We start from the raw sequence: 15,639 nt of genomic DNA on the forward strand, positions 1-15,639 counted from the left end.
ATACAGCTAGCGCATGTGGCCTGAAAGACCCAACAGGTTATAAAGTTGATACCTCACATAATGTGGCTTATAAGTTGCGATTTTTATTTGGCAAGCAATCTGAGCCATATCTAGGCTATTTTGAGCACAACATACCTTAACATCTGTATAGCAACACCCTGGCAACCACCCACTCTACCCTAACAAGTTTTGCAGTTTAAAAAATGTGCCAAATCTTATTTAAATGCATTGCATTGTGTAAAATAATGAGAATGCATGCTGCTAGAAAAATGGGATCGGGTGGGCAACCTTTGGTGGCCTTTAACACCTCCTCCGATAACTTAATGAGGGCAAGCCGTTAAGCTCCGCCCTACAAGTGTCAGCATCCTCTGGGATATCACCTTCATAAAGAACTGGGACACTGGCACTGTTAAAGAATCAGTCACGTCTCATCTCGTCTGTAGGAAAAAGCCCTTCAGTCTGAGTCTGTCGCTCTGCTCTGAATTGGTGAGTAACTCCATCTGTTGAATGAAAAAGTTATTTTCACAACTATACATAAATGTATGGATAATTTTTTAATGCTGAGAATCATACATGCATGATCCGTTTTCCAGATAGCTGTGTGTTTGAATTCTGCCGAAGGTTCAAAAGGTTTTCAAATAGTTGAGAACTCTTAAAAATAACGTATTTGGCAGTACTTTGGAGACTTGGTTATTCATAAAAAGAGTCATTTATATATAAGACTTGCAAACTGAGTCTATGTGCTTCGCTTGTGGTTGCGGATAACAAAGTTGCACGACTTGCAGAAATCTTTGTTAAGCTTTTGTGAAAGTGAATGCTTGGCATTTTTGAACTGAATAACATGTAGAAGAGCGGCTGTGCCTTTAAGTGACAATTGTGTTGGATTTATCTATTTAACTTTGTTTTTGATTGCGATTTTATTTAAAAAGTAAAACTTTGCATCACTGAAAATACAACAAAAAAAAAAAACTAAAAAATGAGCTAAATTAAACATGAAATGTTGTTTTAGGTTATATACATTTTTTTTTTTACATTGTATAAATCTTTATGAGTAATTCAGTACATCTAATTAATGTTTGTTAACCAGACAAGGGTTTTTAAGAAATATTTTTCAAGAGATTAAACTCACAGAAACAATTTCTGAGCAAATAAAGGTTCTGTAGTTGCGCATATGCTAGAAATCATAAATTGATTTACTCTTAGTCATAGTCTTTTGACTGAAATTCCATTTAGTTTTAGTTATATTTTAGTCATTAGAACTGTTTTAGCCAACTAAATATCGCAAGATTTTAGTCGACTAAATCCACAGTAGATTTAGTCGGCTAAAATCTAATGGGTTTAGTTAAGCATTTCTCTAATATTTCTAAACTCATTAAATAGGTTTGATATTAATGTTTTATCATGATAGACACAGATTTAACAAGAACATGGTCTTCTTTTCAATGAAATACCAATGGTTATATAGGCTAATTATGCTTTCTTTATAACTTGTTTACCAAATTCTTCATTCTTCCAAGCAGACATATTTGTTTATATCAATTAATTTAGATGAATCTTTAGTAGGGCAATGAGTGCTTTTCTGTCTTTCTTATATTGCTTGATTAACATCAAGGCCACAGACAATAGCAACTAAATTAGGCTGCTGTGCCTTTAAAACCATAACCGAGTGTGTTTACCTGAATACTAGTCGAAACAGACAATTCGACACCGTTTTGTGTGTATTTCTCCATTTTGTGTGTATTTCTCAAACCGTACCGAATTGAGTTCTCTTTTGCGTCGTCAAATTTATCCATATGTTTGCTCATCTCTTACTCCCAGATATTGACATTTGTAACGTTTTATGAGACGTGAGGGAAATGTATTCTAGCCAATGTCCCACCGGATAGATAAATAGGCTATAATACAGTTTAAATCTATCCTCCTAACCACGCAAAAGATTCGTTTTTAACTTGCACGGAAGAATGTTTGAGACGAATATTGCGCGTTCGCTGCAAACGCGGCGCGCATTTTGCGCCATTCGGATCGCTTGGCGCTTATTTGCCTATAGCGATTCGCGTCTTTGCATTGACTTTGTATGTAATCTACTAGTGTGAATAATTAAATTCGCTATTGGTGTGCACACACCATAATAAATGACCTAAAATATAGAGCCAAACGTCCTGTTAATATGAAGGAATTTTCCATATTGGTTTTTACCAGTGTTTAGTTAAACAGTGTCATGTTTTAGGAAATGTTTGCAAACTTAACAAAAAAAAGTTACTGGTAATTTTCCATCAGGACATTATGTTTTTTCTATCCACCTTATTCTTAAACATGGAAGTAAGCCTATGGGAGATAATTCCGGTTCATTAGCCACTAAAGGGATCATTAAAACTGTTTGCACTACTAACTAGTGCGTTCATAAGCATGATAATACAATAAAATAATTTGGTAAGACGCTCCAATTTGCGACTAAAAATAGCCAGACGTGAATCAAACTGGAAGCCAGACCCAAAAACAAGGGACTGAATTTTTTTTGGAAATTGAGATTTATACATTATCTGAAAGTTAAATAAATAAGCTGTCCATTGATGTAATGTTTTGTTAGTATTGGACAGTATTTGGCTGAGATGCAACTATTTTAAAATCTGGAACTGAGGGTGCAAAAAAATCTAAATATTGAGAAAATCGCCTTTAAAGTTGTTCAAATGAAGTTCTTAGCAATGCATATCACTAATCAAAAATAAGGTTTTGATATATTTACAGTAGGAAATGTACTAAATATATTCATGGAACATGGTCTTTACTTAATATCCTAATGATTTTTGGCATAAAAGAATAATTTTGACTCATACAATGGTCTCCTGACAGGTTTTAGATTTCTACTTTTTTTACATTGTATGTGAACCATACAAAACCCTTTCGTCAGCTTAAATGACTTCAGCAGGAAGGCAAAATATAGTGACCTCACTGAAATCTCATCTTGATTATGTTGTTCATTTACACTTACCACCCTATCCTCAGGTTGTGTTGGACATTTAGGATGACCCATCAGTTTCCTCCTCTCACCACTGAGCAAAAGAAGGAGCTACATGAGATAGCTCTGCGCATCGTGTCACCAGGGAAAGGCATCCTAGCTGCAGACGAGTCCATAGGTTAGTTTGGCTTTCTTCAGTTAGTCAACATAAATTGTAGTGTACAATAAAAGCATGAGAACTCACTTTGATTCTGTGGATGTTCTAACAGGCAGCATGGGGAAGCGTTTGAACCAGATTGGAGTAGAGAACAACGAGGAGAACCGCCGTCTTTACCGCCAGGTGCTCTTCACCGCTGATGACCGCATTGATAACTGCATCGGTGGAGTGATCTTCTTCCATGAAACGCTCTACCAGAACTCTGATGATGGGGTCCCATTCGTTAAGATGATTAAGGACAAGGGCATCACTATTGGAATCAAGGTATGAAGTCTTAACTGGGTTCACTGGGGTAGATGTTGCGCCTTGGTGCTCATGCAAGCACTGCAAGTTTGAATTTTGATTGCAACATTTCTTAATCCCATTTGATTCCTAACTTCATGGCATGCCTCATTAGAAAAAGCATTTCAAGTAGAGTTTAATCAGTGGGATATTTTGGGAACAGAACTATCTCTTTGTCCAAACAGTTGCAGATATGAGGAGTGTTCACTAAGCCTACTTTGGGGGGAATAATTTTAGATTAGGGGTAAATTAAGGGTACAACATCTTGACACTAGGGTGGTACTCTTAAAGGGGCAACTTTGTACTCTATTTACCTCTAACAGGTTAATATTGGAAACCTTAAAAGGATAGTTCACCCAAAAAAGTAAATATTGTCATTTACTCATCAGTCTCTTGTCCCTATCCTATTGACTAATAGTATTTTTTTCCATACTATGAAAGTCATTGGGGACCAGAAACTGTTTGGTTGTAGTTTTAAAAATTTAATAAAAAAATTTGAACTGTCCCTTTAAGGGTACACTTTACTACTTTAAAATATTTAATTTTTAAAACATTTTGCCCTTTTTTCACAGGTTGACAAAGGTGTAGTCCCCTTGCCAGGGACTAATGGAGAAACCACTACACAAGGTATTTCAAAAACATCCATTCTCTAAATATCTGATAATTCAATTCGAATTTGGTTTCACTATTGATACGTTTGGTTGGTAGACTCCTTTTACCTTTGTTCCTTGGTTCTTAATTCGGTACGTTTTGACGTGTTTAACCCTTCAGTTGGACCAGCAAAATATTTTTGAGTTGTCGGAAATACTGGTTGAAACTAGAATGTTTTTGTATGACTATACAAGTTCTATGACTATTTGTTATTGAGAGTACTTCACATAAAAATGGTGTATTTTTCAACGCGGAAGTAAGCTGTGTTTCTGGTAATGTGTAAGACTTCCGGTTCTTAAGCTGCCGTGGGGAAATAACAAAGAGAGAAAACTGTGTGCACTACAAGCCATTGTGTTCATAATTAAGATAATACATTAAAATAATATTGTAAGACACACCAGTTTGAAATATCAAGCAGCATAACGAGCTGTTTTGTACAGCTAAAAATAGCTGGAAGTGAACGAGACAAGAAGCCAGACCCATAAAATTTACAAACGGTCCACTCTTATGGGAAAAATAAGGAGGATAGGCTGAACACATAATACGCATGACTTTACCGTTTCCACAAATCTTCGTTTTTGTAGTTTACTCTGAGACAATAACAGTATCGTTTTCAAAAACGTACACTTTGAAATCAGTTTTCAAAAGTTTTTAAGCCCCAAAACGCTGTTGTCATGTAAATAAATGGCCAAAATGCAGAATAATTTTTCAGACAATAGACAATAGAACAAATTTTAATCAGCGATGTTGTCTACACTGGATAAGCGCAATAAAACAAAACACAACACAACAAATTCCAGACAGTAACCTGTGTTATCATAGTGTTAAAGTCATAAACATTCCTGCAAAGTTTTAACTGCATGAAATTGCTATTATGACTGGAAAAAGACAAGTTTAAACAACAGTTGTTCAATACAGTTTTAGAAATAATACATTCTCATGTTTACTCTTTTGTAAGGTGCGAGAAGTATTTACGTTAAAGATTGTTTTTCATACTATGATTTTTGGCAGGGTTGCCAGGTTTTCACAACAAAATCCACCCAATTGACCCTTCGCAAAAACCCGCCCTCCTTAGTTATCGTTGCCATGTCCGACAAACAATGCCGCTCTCACACTACACATCATGTTCTCACGCAGTGAAAAATACTTTGCAGAGCAAAAAGGAAACTGACAACACGCCGACAGAAGAGACAGAACAGGTTATTTCTGGTATAAAAACAAGGTCTCAGCTTTAAAACTTTGTAATTTTGTAAGAAGTTCAAACAATAATACCATTTTGTGGCTCTGGAATGTGTTTTAACACATCACTGTATTGCCTCTGTTCAAGTGGCACATGAACTTATCATCTTTTAATATATACATGAAGCATGAATGAACATCTGAACATATTTTATTTCAACCGGCGGAAAGACGACAATATACACAGTTTTTCAAGTTTAAGTCCACCTTAGTTAATCTATACTTATACTCTCCTGACGGACAAAATGGCAGATTCTGTGTTATGATTGGTCAAATCACCTATCAATTAAGCTGTTTGCAAAGGGTCAATTGCTAATCAAAACGAGGCCAAAACTAGCCCAATCTAGCCTCCAAGGGGCTACTAAAGGGTACAATGCACATTTTTGCCAGGTTTCCCTGATAAAATTTGCATTCCAGGTCCTAAATACTACGTTACTGGGGTTGCTTCAACCTGCGGACATGAGAAACAACCCACGGCAACAGTGTTAAAGTAGCCTTATTCCAGGGGAGAACCGCAGACTTGGCAAAGCTAATTTTTGGAGAACTGTATTTGATTCGATTAGGGGCGTTTTGACCCAGACCATAACATTTATCAGAATTTTAACATAATAAAAGTGTCAAGCGCAGCTTTTCTCTCTCAACAGGTCTGGATGGGCTTTCAGAACGCTGCGCTCAGTATAAAAAGGATGGAGCTGACTTTGCAAAGTGGCGTTGTGTGATGAAAATCAGCGATACCACCCCGTCGAACCTGTGCATTAAAGAAAATGCGAAAGTTCTTGCTCGCTATGCCAGCATTTGTCAGCAGGTAAAATGTTAATTAGGCTACATTTATTAATAAGAGATACAAATGGATAATTGTTAAAGCTCAAGTTCTTGTCCAAACTGTACTTTCAGCACGGGATTGTACCCATAGTGGAACCGGAGATTCTTCCTGATGGAGACCATGATTTGAAGCGGTCCCAGTTTGTTACAGAGAGGGTTTGTTATACTTTACTTCTTGAAGGGAACCCTGGGTATTGCGATTTGTATGGCTTAATATAACGTAAATGATGTCTCTTACTAAAATATGTTGTAGAAAACCTATGAAAAATTTGTTATTTTTAAAAAAAATCATGTTTTATACATATTTTGGACTATGGGGGGAGGGGGGGCATTATTTTGATGTCGTGAAATGGTTACATTCAGTGAGTTACTGCCGGTACATGTAGCTATTTTTACCACCACACAACTCAGAAATTAAAGGAGAAGTCCGGTGTGATATTGACCTAAAGCGTATTGAATCATGATACCGAGTGTGAACGTACCTTGCATATCTCATCTCGGTTTGTGTCCTGCTGTCCGAAATCTGGGGTCAGTTAGCCGGTGCTAACAACAAGTTGTCAATGAGGGTGAATAGGGCATCGGAGTAGCCATGTAAATAAATCACTGTTTTATGCCATTTATGAGGTACAAAGTAGCTCCACACTTCATTGGTAGACTTCCAAGGGCCCTGACATTTAAAACAAGACATTGAGAACTCAGAAAAAGCACAAGTAGTTTATTTACGAGAAGATTTATACAGACAGTAACTGCAAGAAATTTAGCGGCCGCCGCCATCTTGAATTTAGTCACGATAAGTCGAGTGACGAACACGAAGGAAACTACAACCTGATAAGTTGATAACCTGATAAGTTCCTTCCTGCTCGTCACTCGACTTATCAACCAAAATAGTTTGTGTTCCATAAAAGAAAAGTCAAACTGTGTTGGAACAACATGAGAGTGAGTAAACAATAACAGTATTTACAGTTGCTGGAATGATCACATGGTTAAGATTCACTGTCATTTATCCAGGTGCTTGCAGAAGTCTACAAAGCCATGTTTGATCATCATGTGTATCTGGAAGGCACTCTACTCAAACCCAACATGGTGACCCCTGGACACAGCTGCCCAACCAAATACAGCGCAGAAGAGGTTGCGATGGCAACAGTCACTGCTCTGCGGCGTACTGTGCCGCCCGCAGTGACAGGTGAGGATATATTACAAAACATACACTTGATTTCAAATTCAGAGATGAGTCTGGACACTGATCACAGACTTTTTGCACTTTCAGGGGTGACTTTTCTCTCAGGAGGTCAAAGTGAGGAGGAGGCCTCTATTAACCTAAATGCTATCAATAACTGCCCACTGGTGAAACCCTGGGCTCTCACCTTCTCATTCGGCCGAGCTCTGCAGGCCTCGGCTCTGAAGACCTGGCGTGGACAGAGAGAGAATGAAGCCGCCGCAACCGAGGAATTCATCAAACGAGCAGAGGCAACCAAATCGATTTATATACAGACAGATACAGTCAAGCCCGAAATTATTCATACCCCTGGAAAATTCTGACTTAAAGTTACTTTTATTCAACCAGCAAGTTTTTTTGGACCGGAAATGACACAGGCTTCTCCCAAAGGATAATAAGACAATGTACAAGAAGCATCATTGTGGGAAAAAAATATTACTCGTCTTTTATATACATTTGAACAAAAAGTGGCATGTCCAAAATTATTCATACCCTTCTCAATAATCAATATAAAAGCCATTTTTTGGCTATTACAGCAATCAAACGCTTCCTATAATTGCTGACCAGTTTTTAGCATGTCTCTATTGGTATTTTTGCCCATTCATCTTTAGCGATGAGCTCCAACTTTTTCAGGTTGGAGAGTCCCCTTGCCATCACCCTGATCTTTAGCTCCCTCCACAGATTCTCAATTGGATTTAAGTCAGGACTCTGGCTGGGCCACTGCAAAACGTTAATGTTTTTGTCTGCTAACCATTTCTTCACCACTTTTGCTGTTTGTTTTGGGTCATTGTCATGCTGAAATGTCCACTGGTGCCCAAGGCCAAGTTTCTCTGCAGACTGTCTGATGTTGTTGTTGAGAATTTTGATGTATTGCTCCTTTTTCATGGTGCCGTTTACTGTGATTAGGTTCCCTGGTCCACCAGCTGAAAAATAACCCCTAAATCATTAGGTTCCCACCACCATGTTTGACAGTGGGGATGGTGTTCTTAGGGTTGAAGCCTTCTTCTTTTTTTAAGCCAAATGAAGGCTACATCATTGTGGCCAAACAATTTAATTTTTGTTTCATCTGACCATAAAACAGAAGACCAGAAGTCTTCTTCTTAGTCCAGATGAGCATTTGCAAAGGCCAAGCGGGCTTTTATGTGCCTTATCTGGAGAAGTGGTGTCCTCCTTGGTCTGCGTCCGTGGAACCCAGCAGTGTGCAGTGTCCTGTGGACTGTCTGCCTTGAGATGTTGACACCAGCAGAGCCCAGATTCATCAGGATGGCCTTGGTGGTGATCCTTGGATTCTTTTTTTTACCTCTCTTACTATCCTCCTGGCCAGCACAGGTGTCACTTTTGGCTTCCGACCACGTCCTCTGAGATTTTTCACAGTGCGGAACGTCTTGTATTTTTAAATAATACTTTGCGCTGTAGCCACTGGAACTTCAAAACATTTAGATATGGTCTAGCCCTTTCCTGACTTGTGAGCAGACACAATGCGCAGCCGCAGGTCCTCAGTGAGCTCCTTTGTCTTAGCCATGACTGTCCACAAACCAACAGCAGAGAGCTCCTGTTTTTCACCTGTTGAGTTGATTAAAACAGCTGTTCCCAATGATTCTGGGTAATTAGGTTGCTTTAGAACAGCTTGGACTATTTGGAATGGTATAGAACTTTGGATTTTCCCATAGACTGTGACAGTTTGCAAAGGGTATGAATAATTTCGGGCTTGACTGTATATATCCTGTTTTCCTGGTTCATTATCCACTATAGGGGAAAAAAACAGAAGAATAACAAAGTGCAGTAAACAGTAAAACTGTTTGCGCTACAAACCAGTGTTTATATTTAAGATAACACATTAAAATAATATGGTAAGACACACCCATTTGCAATATCAAACAGCAAAACAAGCTGTTTTGTACGTCAGCTAAAAATAGCTGGACGTGGATGAGATCAGAAACCAGACCCATAAAATCTCTTCTCTACTTCTTTTCTTTTCAGATCAACAGTCTGGCCTCTCAAGGGAAGTACACGGTTTGTGGTGACAGCAGCGGAGCCACTGGTCTTTCCCATTACCTTTCCAGCTACGCGTATTGAAATGCCCCTGATTCCCGTAATCCAGCATTAGCTGAAAGCTAGCAGATTTCACTGCCACTTCCATATTAACATTAACATAAGTAGATTATTGTGATGTTGATAAACAGTAAAACAGCAAAAAGTGATTGCTAAGTAAGTTTCTGAGGATGTGAAATTTCTGCTTGTCTTAAAATCATTGTAAAATTATAGCTGTTGCCAAGATCTTTCTTTAGGAAAGTAATAGAACTGACAAGTTTATTAATAAAGTTACAGTTGACTGTGTTGTATTGATCCTTATCACTTAATATCAACATTTAAGACTTTCTTAGGATAGTTATAAGGATCTACAGTTGAGGTCAAAAGTTTACATACACCATCTGCAAAATGTTCATTATTTTACCAAAATAAGAGGGATCATAAAAAAAGCATGTTATTTTTTATTTAGTACTGACCTGAATAAGATATTTCACATAAAAGACGTTTACATATAATTTATAAAAAATGTGAACCCCGTTCAAAAGTTTACATACACTTGATTCTTAATACTGTGTTGTTACCTCAATGATCCACAGCTGTGTGTGTGTTTTTTTTTTTTTTTTGTTCTTGAGTCCCTTGTTTGTCTTGAACAGTTAAATTGCCTGCTTTTCTTCAGAAAAATCCTTCAGGTCCAACAAATTCTTTGGTTTTTCAGCATTTTTGTGTATTTGAACCCTTTCCAACAATGACTGTATGATTTTGAGATCCATCTTTTCACACTGAGGACAACTGAGGGACTCATATGCAACTATTACAAAAGGTTCAAACACTCACTGATGCTCCAGAAGGAAACACAATGCATTAAGAGCCTGGGGGTGAAAACTTTTTGAGTTTGAAGATGAGGGTAAATTTAATTTATTTTGTCTTCCGGGAAACATGTAAGTGTCTTCCGTAGCTTCTGAAGAGCAGTACTAAATTAAACAAATATGATATTTAGGCCAAATAAGAAAAATGTACATTTTTATTCTGTTCAAAAGTTTTCACACCCCTGGCTCTTAATGCGTCGTTTTTTCCTTCTGGAGCATCAGTGAGCATTTGAACCTTCTGTAATAGTTGCATATGAGTCCCTCAGTTGTCCTCAGTGTAAAGAGATGGATCTCAAAATCATACAGTTGTTCTTGAAAAGGGATCAAATACACAAAAATGTTAAAAAAACCAAAGAATTTGTAGAACCTGAAAGATTTTTTCTGCAGAAATGTTTATAAATTCAACTATTATTGTCTCTTGTGGACTATATGTAAACGTCTTCTATGTGAATATCTTATTCAGGTCAGTACTAAATAAAAAAAAATAACATGCATTTTGTATGATCCCTCTTATTTTGCTAAAACAACTAACATGTTGATTCTACAAGGTGTATGTAAACATTTGACTTAAGCTGTAACTATATGCTTCTGTAATCTACTCTTTCATCATCTAAAGCTTTAATAAAGCCTTTGTTCTGATGAATAATAACAGCATGGATTACAAGTTTAATGAGTTAATGAGTGTCTAATGATTACGAATATTTGACTTGACGCATTGACAAAACAAAAGTGAAACTAAATTATTGACATCCTGAATATAAACTGAAAATGCTGCAATAAAAGTATTAAAACAGAAGATGTGTCTGCTCTAATCTTTAAATACAGGCTAAATGCTTCATTGGTAATAGCTATATATTACTATTATTATTAATAACGAAATAACAATTAAAGCTCATATGCCCAAAATCGCAAGGCATACTGATGAATCGTTTATTCTTCTTAAACGTTGTCTCAGTGTAAATCAATCGGTAATCTACAGTTTACCTCAGCCGCAGCTGCAAACAATAATAAGTAGAATCCTGAATTCATCCCAGGATCAAATTAAATAGCGCTACGGTAAATAATAAAACCATGCCATACCCATTTGTTCCGTATCCATACTAATTAACCATTAATATAGAACATTTTTATTGTTTTGGACGTCACTATCCGAACTATTTCGCGTCGCGGATGTAACTACGTCATTCACCCCTCTCCACGGTTCTTCAGATTCATCCGCGGTGGGTAAAGCGCGCTTGCTAAGAGGAAGCGGCCCGCGAGACTCCAGAGGAAACACATTCTCGTGGTGCTCGTGCATTGCAAACGGCGCTTCAAACAATAGTAAGTCTCTTTGTTTTGTATTTTGACTGGAGTTGCGCCTTGTTTAACGCATTTCGCAAAGGCAAACATCTGTTATTTATCAGACTTGTAAAAGTGTCATTTATTTCTCTGCTCAGTAGGAAGAGGAAGCTAACATTGTAGCTATATGAGTGCCGAAATGTCTGGTGGGGTGATCCGCGGCCCTGCTGGAAACAACGACTGCCGCATCTATGTGGGGAATCTGCCTCCTGATATCCGCACTAAAGATGTCGAAGATGTGTTTTACAAGTATGGAGCCATTCGAGACATCGATCTGAAAAACCGACGAGGCGGTCCTCCATTCGCCTTTGTCGAGTTTGAAGACCCAAGGTGGGTAACGTTACAAATGAACCTCGAGGCTTGTGCTAAAAGGCTAGCTTGTTTCAGCGTTGCCGGTTTCATTTGTGAAATTAAAAATAAAAAAATCCTGAGAACTTTTATCTGTGTACTTTACAATCTATGTACAAGGACGATTGCACATTGCTTTTTACTTTTGCTTTGTGCTAACATGCTAGTTAGCTTAGCCGTGCTCACCATGTTTCCAGAGCTTCGTTTGTTTATATGAACAAATCATTGTCTTCAATGAGAGACTTTGCAAATTTTAGTTGTTCATTTTGTCCTTTTAATGTGTAAATTTGCATTTCATTAACGTTAGTGTTTTTTTTTAGCTTGGGTTTGAATATGGAAATTAGGTTCGTAACTACACAAATGACTATTTTAGTTTGATTCAAATTAGTTGCACTAATTTTTGCGATAGACGGGTTTTTAGCACTGAGCTTTTCTGTATCTGTTTTGTATTTTGAGAAAATTTTGCTTTGCACGTAAGTCACTTAACTAGCTAGTCGGGTTAGTTTTTGTTCGTAGTTTTACTAAGTGCGACCCCTAGCCACGCTGACCGGTTTTTCATGCCAGATTGGTATTTACATGCATTTCCTGTTCTGTTTCCTTTTAGAGATGCCGAAGATGCTGTTTATGCCCGTGATGGCTATGACTATGATGGCTATCGCCTTCGAGTGGAGTTTCCGAGAAGCGGGAGAGGAGGTTTTGGCGGCGGCGGCGGTGGTGGGGGAGGTGGTGGTGGTGGTGGCGGCGGAGGCGGCGGGGCTCCTAGGGGTAGATATGGACCCCCATCCAGACGTTCAGAGTACAGAGTAATTGTTTCAGGTATGATCACGGCTTTAAAGGGAAAGTTTGCTTCCAGAATAAAATTCTAGACAATTTACTCATCTCTGTGTCATCCAAGATGTTCATGTCTTTTTCTTTATTGGCAAAGAAATGGTTTTTGAGGAAAGTGTTCCAGGATTTTTCTCTATATAGTGGACTTCTTTGGGTATCAATGGGTTGAAAGTCCAAAGTGCAGCTTCAAAAGGCTCTACACAATCCTGAGGAATAAGAGTCTTGTCTAGTGAAACAATTGGTCATTTTCCAAAAAAAAAAAAGTGCTTTAACCACAAATGCTCGTCTTGCACTAGCTCTGCAATGCACATCTGCATCTTCACACAATACATAATCATGTTGGAAAGGTCACAGTTCTTCGTCTGTGTGCTTTAAAAAAAAAAAAAAAAAGTTTGGGTAGGGCAAAAAATCTAATTTTTCCCTCCAACTTCAGAAGCATCCAACATTAATTGTTTTAGCTTTTTTGTAAAGGGTGTTTGACTTTCGTTGCATGTTCGCTTTGTAAACACTGGGTCGGTGGTTCTGACTACATCACGCGTGACCTTTCCAGCATGTAAAGATGTGCATCTCAGAGCTAATACTAGCTGAGCACTTGTGTTTTCTATATTTTATTTATTTCAGGGTATCCACGGATCCTTAAAGTCTTAAATAACGTTTTTCTAATATAAGGCTTAAAGTCTTAAATTCAGTTTCGGTAGGTCTTAAATAGTTCTGGTCACATGTCCGCTAAAATATCTTCAGTCTTCATTAATTTAGGTCCTGATGGAAAATATATCACGTAACGCATAAAGAAAACGCCGTTCTAACAGCGTCTTTAAATCCATTTTGACCGCTCCCAGCACCCATAACGTAAGTGCGCGATTAGACGTGCATGCAAAAAAAAAAGTGAGGCTGGCGTGACCGTGTGTTTTCAAGACGCGACTGGCATGACCGCAGTGTCTGACAGACTGAAGATTTTTATTTATTTATTTTTTTTTCCTCCCCCTGCGGTAGTTACTGCGTCTTCAGACAGAATCGCAGTAGCGGAATACAGGTCCAGCAAGTTTTTTTTCTGTATATAATGGTCTCAATATTAATAATATATATATAGACCGAACAAACAGCCTGATTAAAACTGAAGTCACACAAATAACCAGCGAAGCATCGTAAGGCAAGAAAGATTCCTATTTTAATACATTCAATGTAAACAGCAATTGATAATGGATAGTGTATTTCTGGTCTCTTTGTGACATGCTTTAAAACAAATGAGCATAACAGCACACAAAGAAACTCTTTAAAAAAAAAAAAAAAAAAAAAAAACTGAGGCAACAATTGAAAATTTTACTACTAAGCGATTCAGCGTTTGGCTTGAATCACTTGAAATAACTCTCTAATGAAGTGACTTACCGCCACCTGCTGGTAGTTTAGTGTTTAAAAGGATGCATCCCCACCCCAACATTTCTAATTTGTACATTCATAAATGTATTTAAAACGTTATTCTCATAACATCTTTTATTGCACTTTTAATTTTGCAGTGTGAACTATGGCTGTTAGCAGTCAGATTACATATAGAATTTGATAAATTGTAATTTCAAAAGTAAAAAAAAAAAAGGCCTCAAATGAAATATGCAGATTTAAGACATAAAAGCTAATAGAGCACTGATGAAAATATTGCTTCAGAATAAATTTACATCACCAGATATCTCTAAGTGGTACTTTTATGGGGATATTTTGTGTGGAATAGTATCTGCTGATATGAAAAGTTCACTGTATATCGTAGTAATTTATGACAGCCATGAAATATTGTTTACTTTTTACATTAAACAAATTAAATATTACATATGCATGTAATATAACGTATATTTCCATTACAGGTTTAGGTCTTAAATTTCATAAAAGGTGGTATTTTAAAAAGGTCTTAGTCTTAAATTTCACTTGTTCATATCTGCAGATACCCTGTTATTTATTTATTTATTTAAATGGCTGGGATTGTGTAGAACCCATTGAAACTCCAGTTTGGAGCTTCAAACTGTTTGGTACCATTGAAGTTTACTACATGCAGAAATCCTGCAATCTTTCTCAAAAACTTTAATTCTTTGCAACAGAAAAAAAAAGAAACATTAATTTCTTTGACACTGTAGGGCTGCGCAATATGGGCAAATTCTCACAGTTTTTCATATCAGTTGATATTGATAAATCTAATAATAAATGTTCAATTTGTTTCTTGTAGGTTGGTTTTTTTTTTTTTTTTTTGTTTTTTCCGTTTTTTTGTTTTGTTTTGTTTTTTTCTTTATGGTCAGAACATGACCAACACAGGACGGAACATGTTTTTTAATTCTTTACACTCTTCCAGTGTTTTTTTTTTTCTTAGTTCTGCGTGTTCTGAGTAATATTGTTCAAATTGCCTCATTTAAAGGAGAACTCCGGTGTGATATTGACCTAAAGTGTATTGAATCATGATACCGAGTGTGAACGTACCTTGCATATTTCATCTCGGTTTGTGTCCAGCTGTCCGAAATCTGGGGTCAGTTAGCCGATGCTCACAACAGGTTGTCAATGAAAGTCAATCGGGCATCGAAGGAGCCATGTAAATAAATCACTGTTTTACGCCATTTACGAGGCACAAAGTAGCTCCACACTTCATCGGTAGACTTCCTAGGGCCCTGACATTTAAAACGAGACATTGAGAACTCAGAAAAAGCACCGGTAGTTTATTTACAAGAAGATTTATACAGACATCTTCCACCAGGAACAGAGCAGTCGCCGCCATCTTAAATGTAGTCACGATAAATCGAGTGTGGAGCACCAATGAATTTATCAGGTTATCAACGTATCAGGTTGTAGTTTCCTTCGTGCTCGACACTCG

The 15,639-nt window shown here is 37.4% G+C and overlaps 2 protein-coding genes across 2 annotated transcripts in view; both read left to right on the top strand.

Annotated features, from left to right (window-relative positions):
* The first annotated feature begins 396 nt into the window (after positions 1-396).
* aldoca (aldolase C, fructose-bisphosphate, a) lies at positions 397-11,076 on the top strand. The gene is made up of 9 exons (XM_073817692.1): positions 397-486; positions 3,004-3,134; positions 3,226-3,437; positions 4,028-4,082; positions 5,990-6,150; positions 6,240-6,323; positions 7,176-7,350; positions 7,435-7,634; positions 9,364-11,076. The coding sequence occupies exons 2-9, from the start codon at positions 3,023-3,025 to the stop codon at positions 9,457-9,459; spliced, it is 1,095 nt and encodes a 364-aa protein (XP_073673793.1). The 5' UTR covers positions 397-486; positions 3,004-3,022; the 3' UTR covers positions 9,460-11,076.
* A 428-nt stretch (positions 11,077-11,504) lies between these two features.
* srsf1a (serine and arginine rich splicing factor 1a) overlaps positions 11,505-15,639 on the top strand; it is an 8,883-nt gene continuing 4,748 nt past the window's right edge. The window contains exons 1-3 of the mRNA XM_073817605.1: positions 11,505-11,600; positions 11,717-11,948; positions 12,571-12,782. Of these exons, the coding sequence (XP_073673706.1) occupies positions 11,746-11,948; positions 12,571-12,782 (415 nt within the window). The 5' untranslated portion in view covers positions 11,505-11,600; positions 11,717-11,745. The remainder of the gene's footprint in view (positions 11,601-11,716; positions 11,949-12,570; positions 12,783-15,639) is intronic.

This window comes from Garra rufa, chromosome 14 (assembly GCF_049309525.1).
Source record: "Garra rufa chromosome 14, GarRuf1.0, whole genome shotgun sequence".
Taxonomy (NCBI): domain Eukaryota; kingdom Metazoa; phylum Chordata; class Actinopteri; order Cypriniformes; family Cyprinidae; genus Garra; species Garra rufa.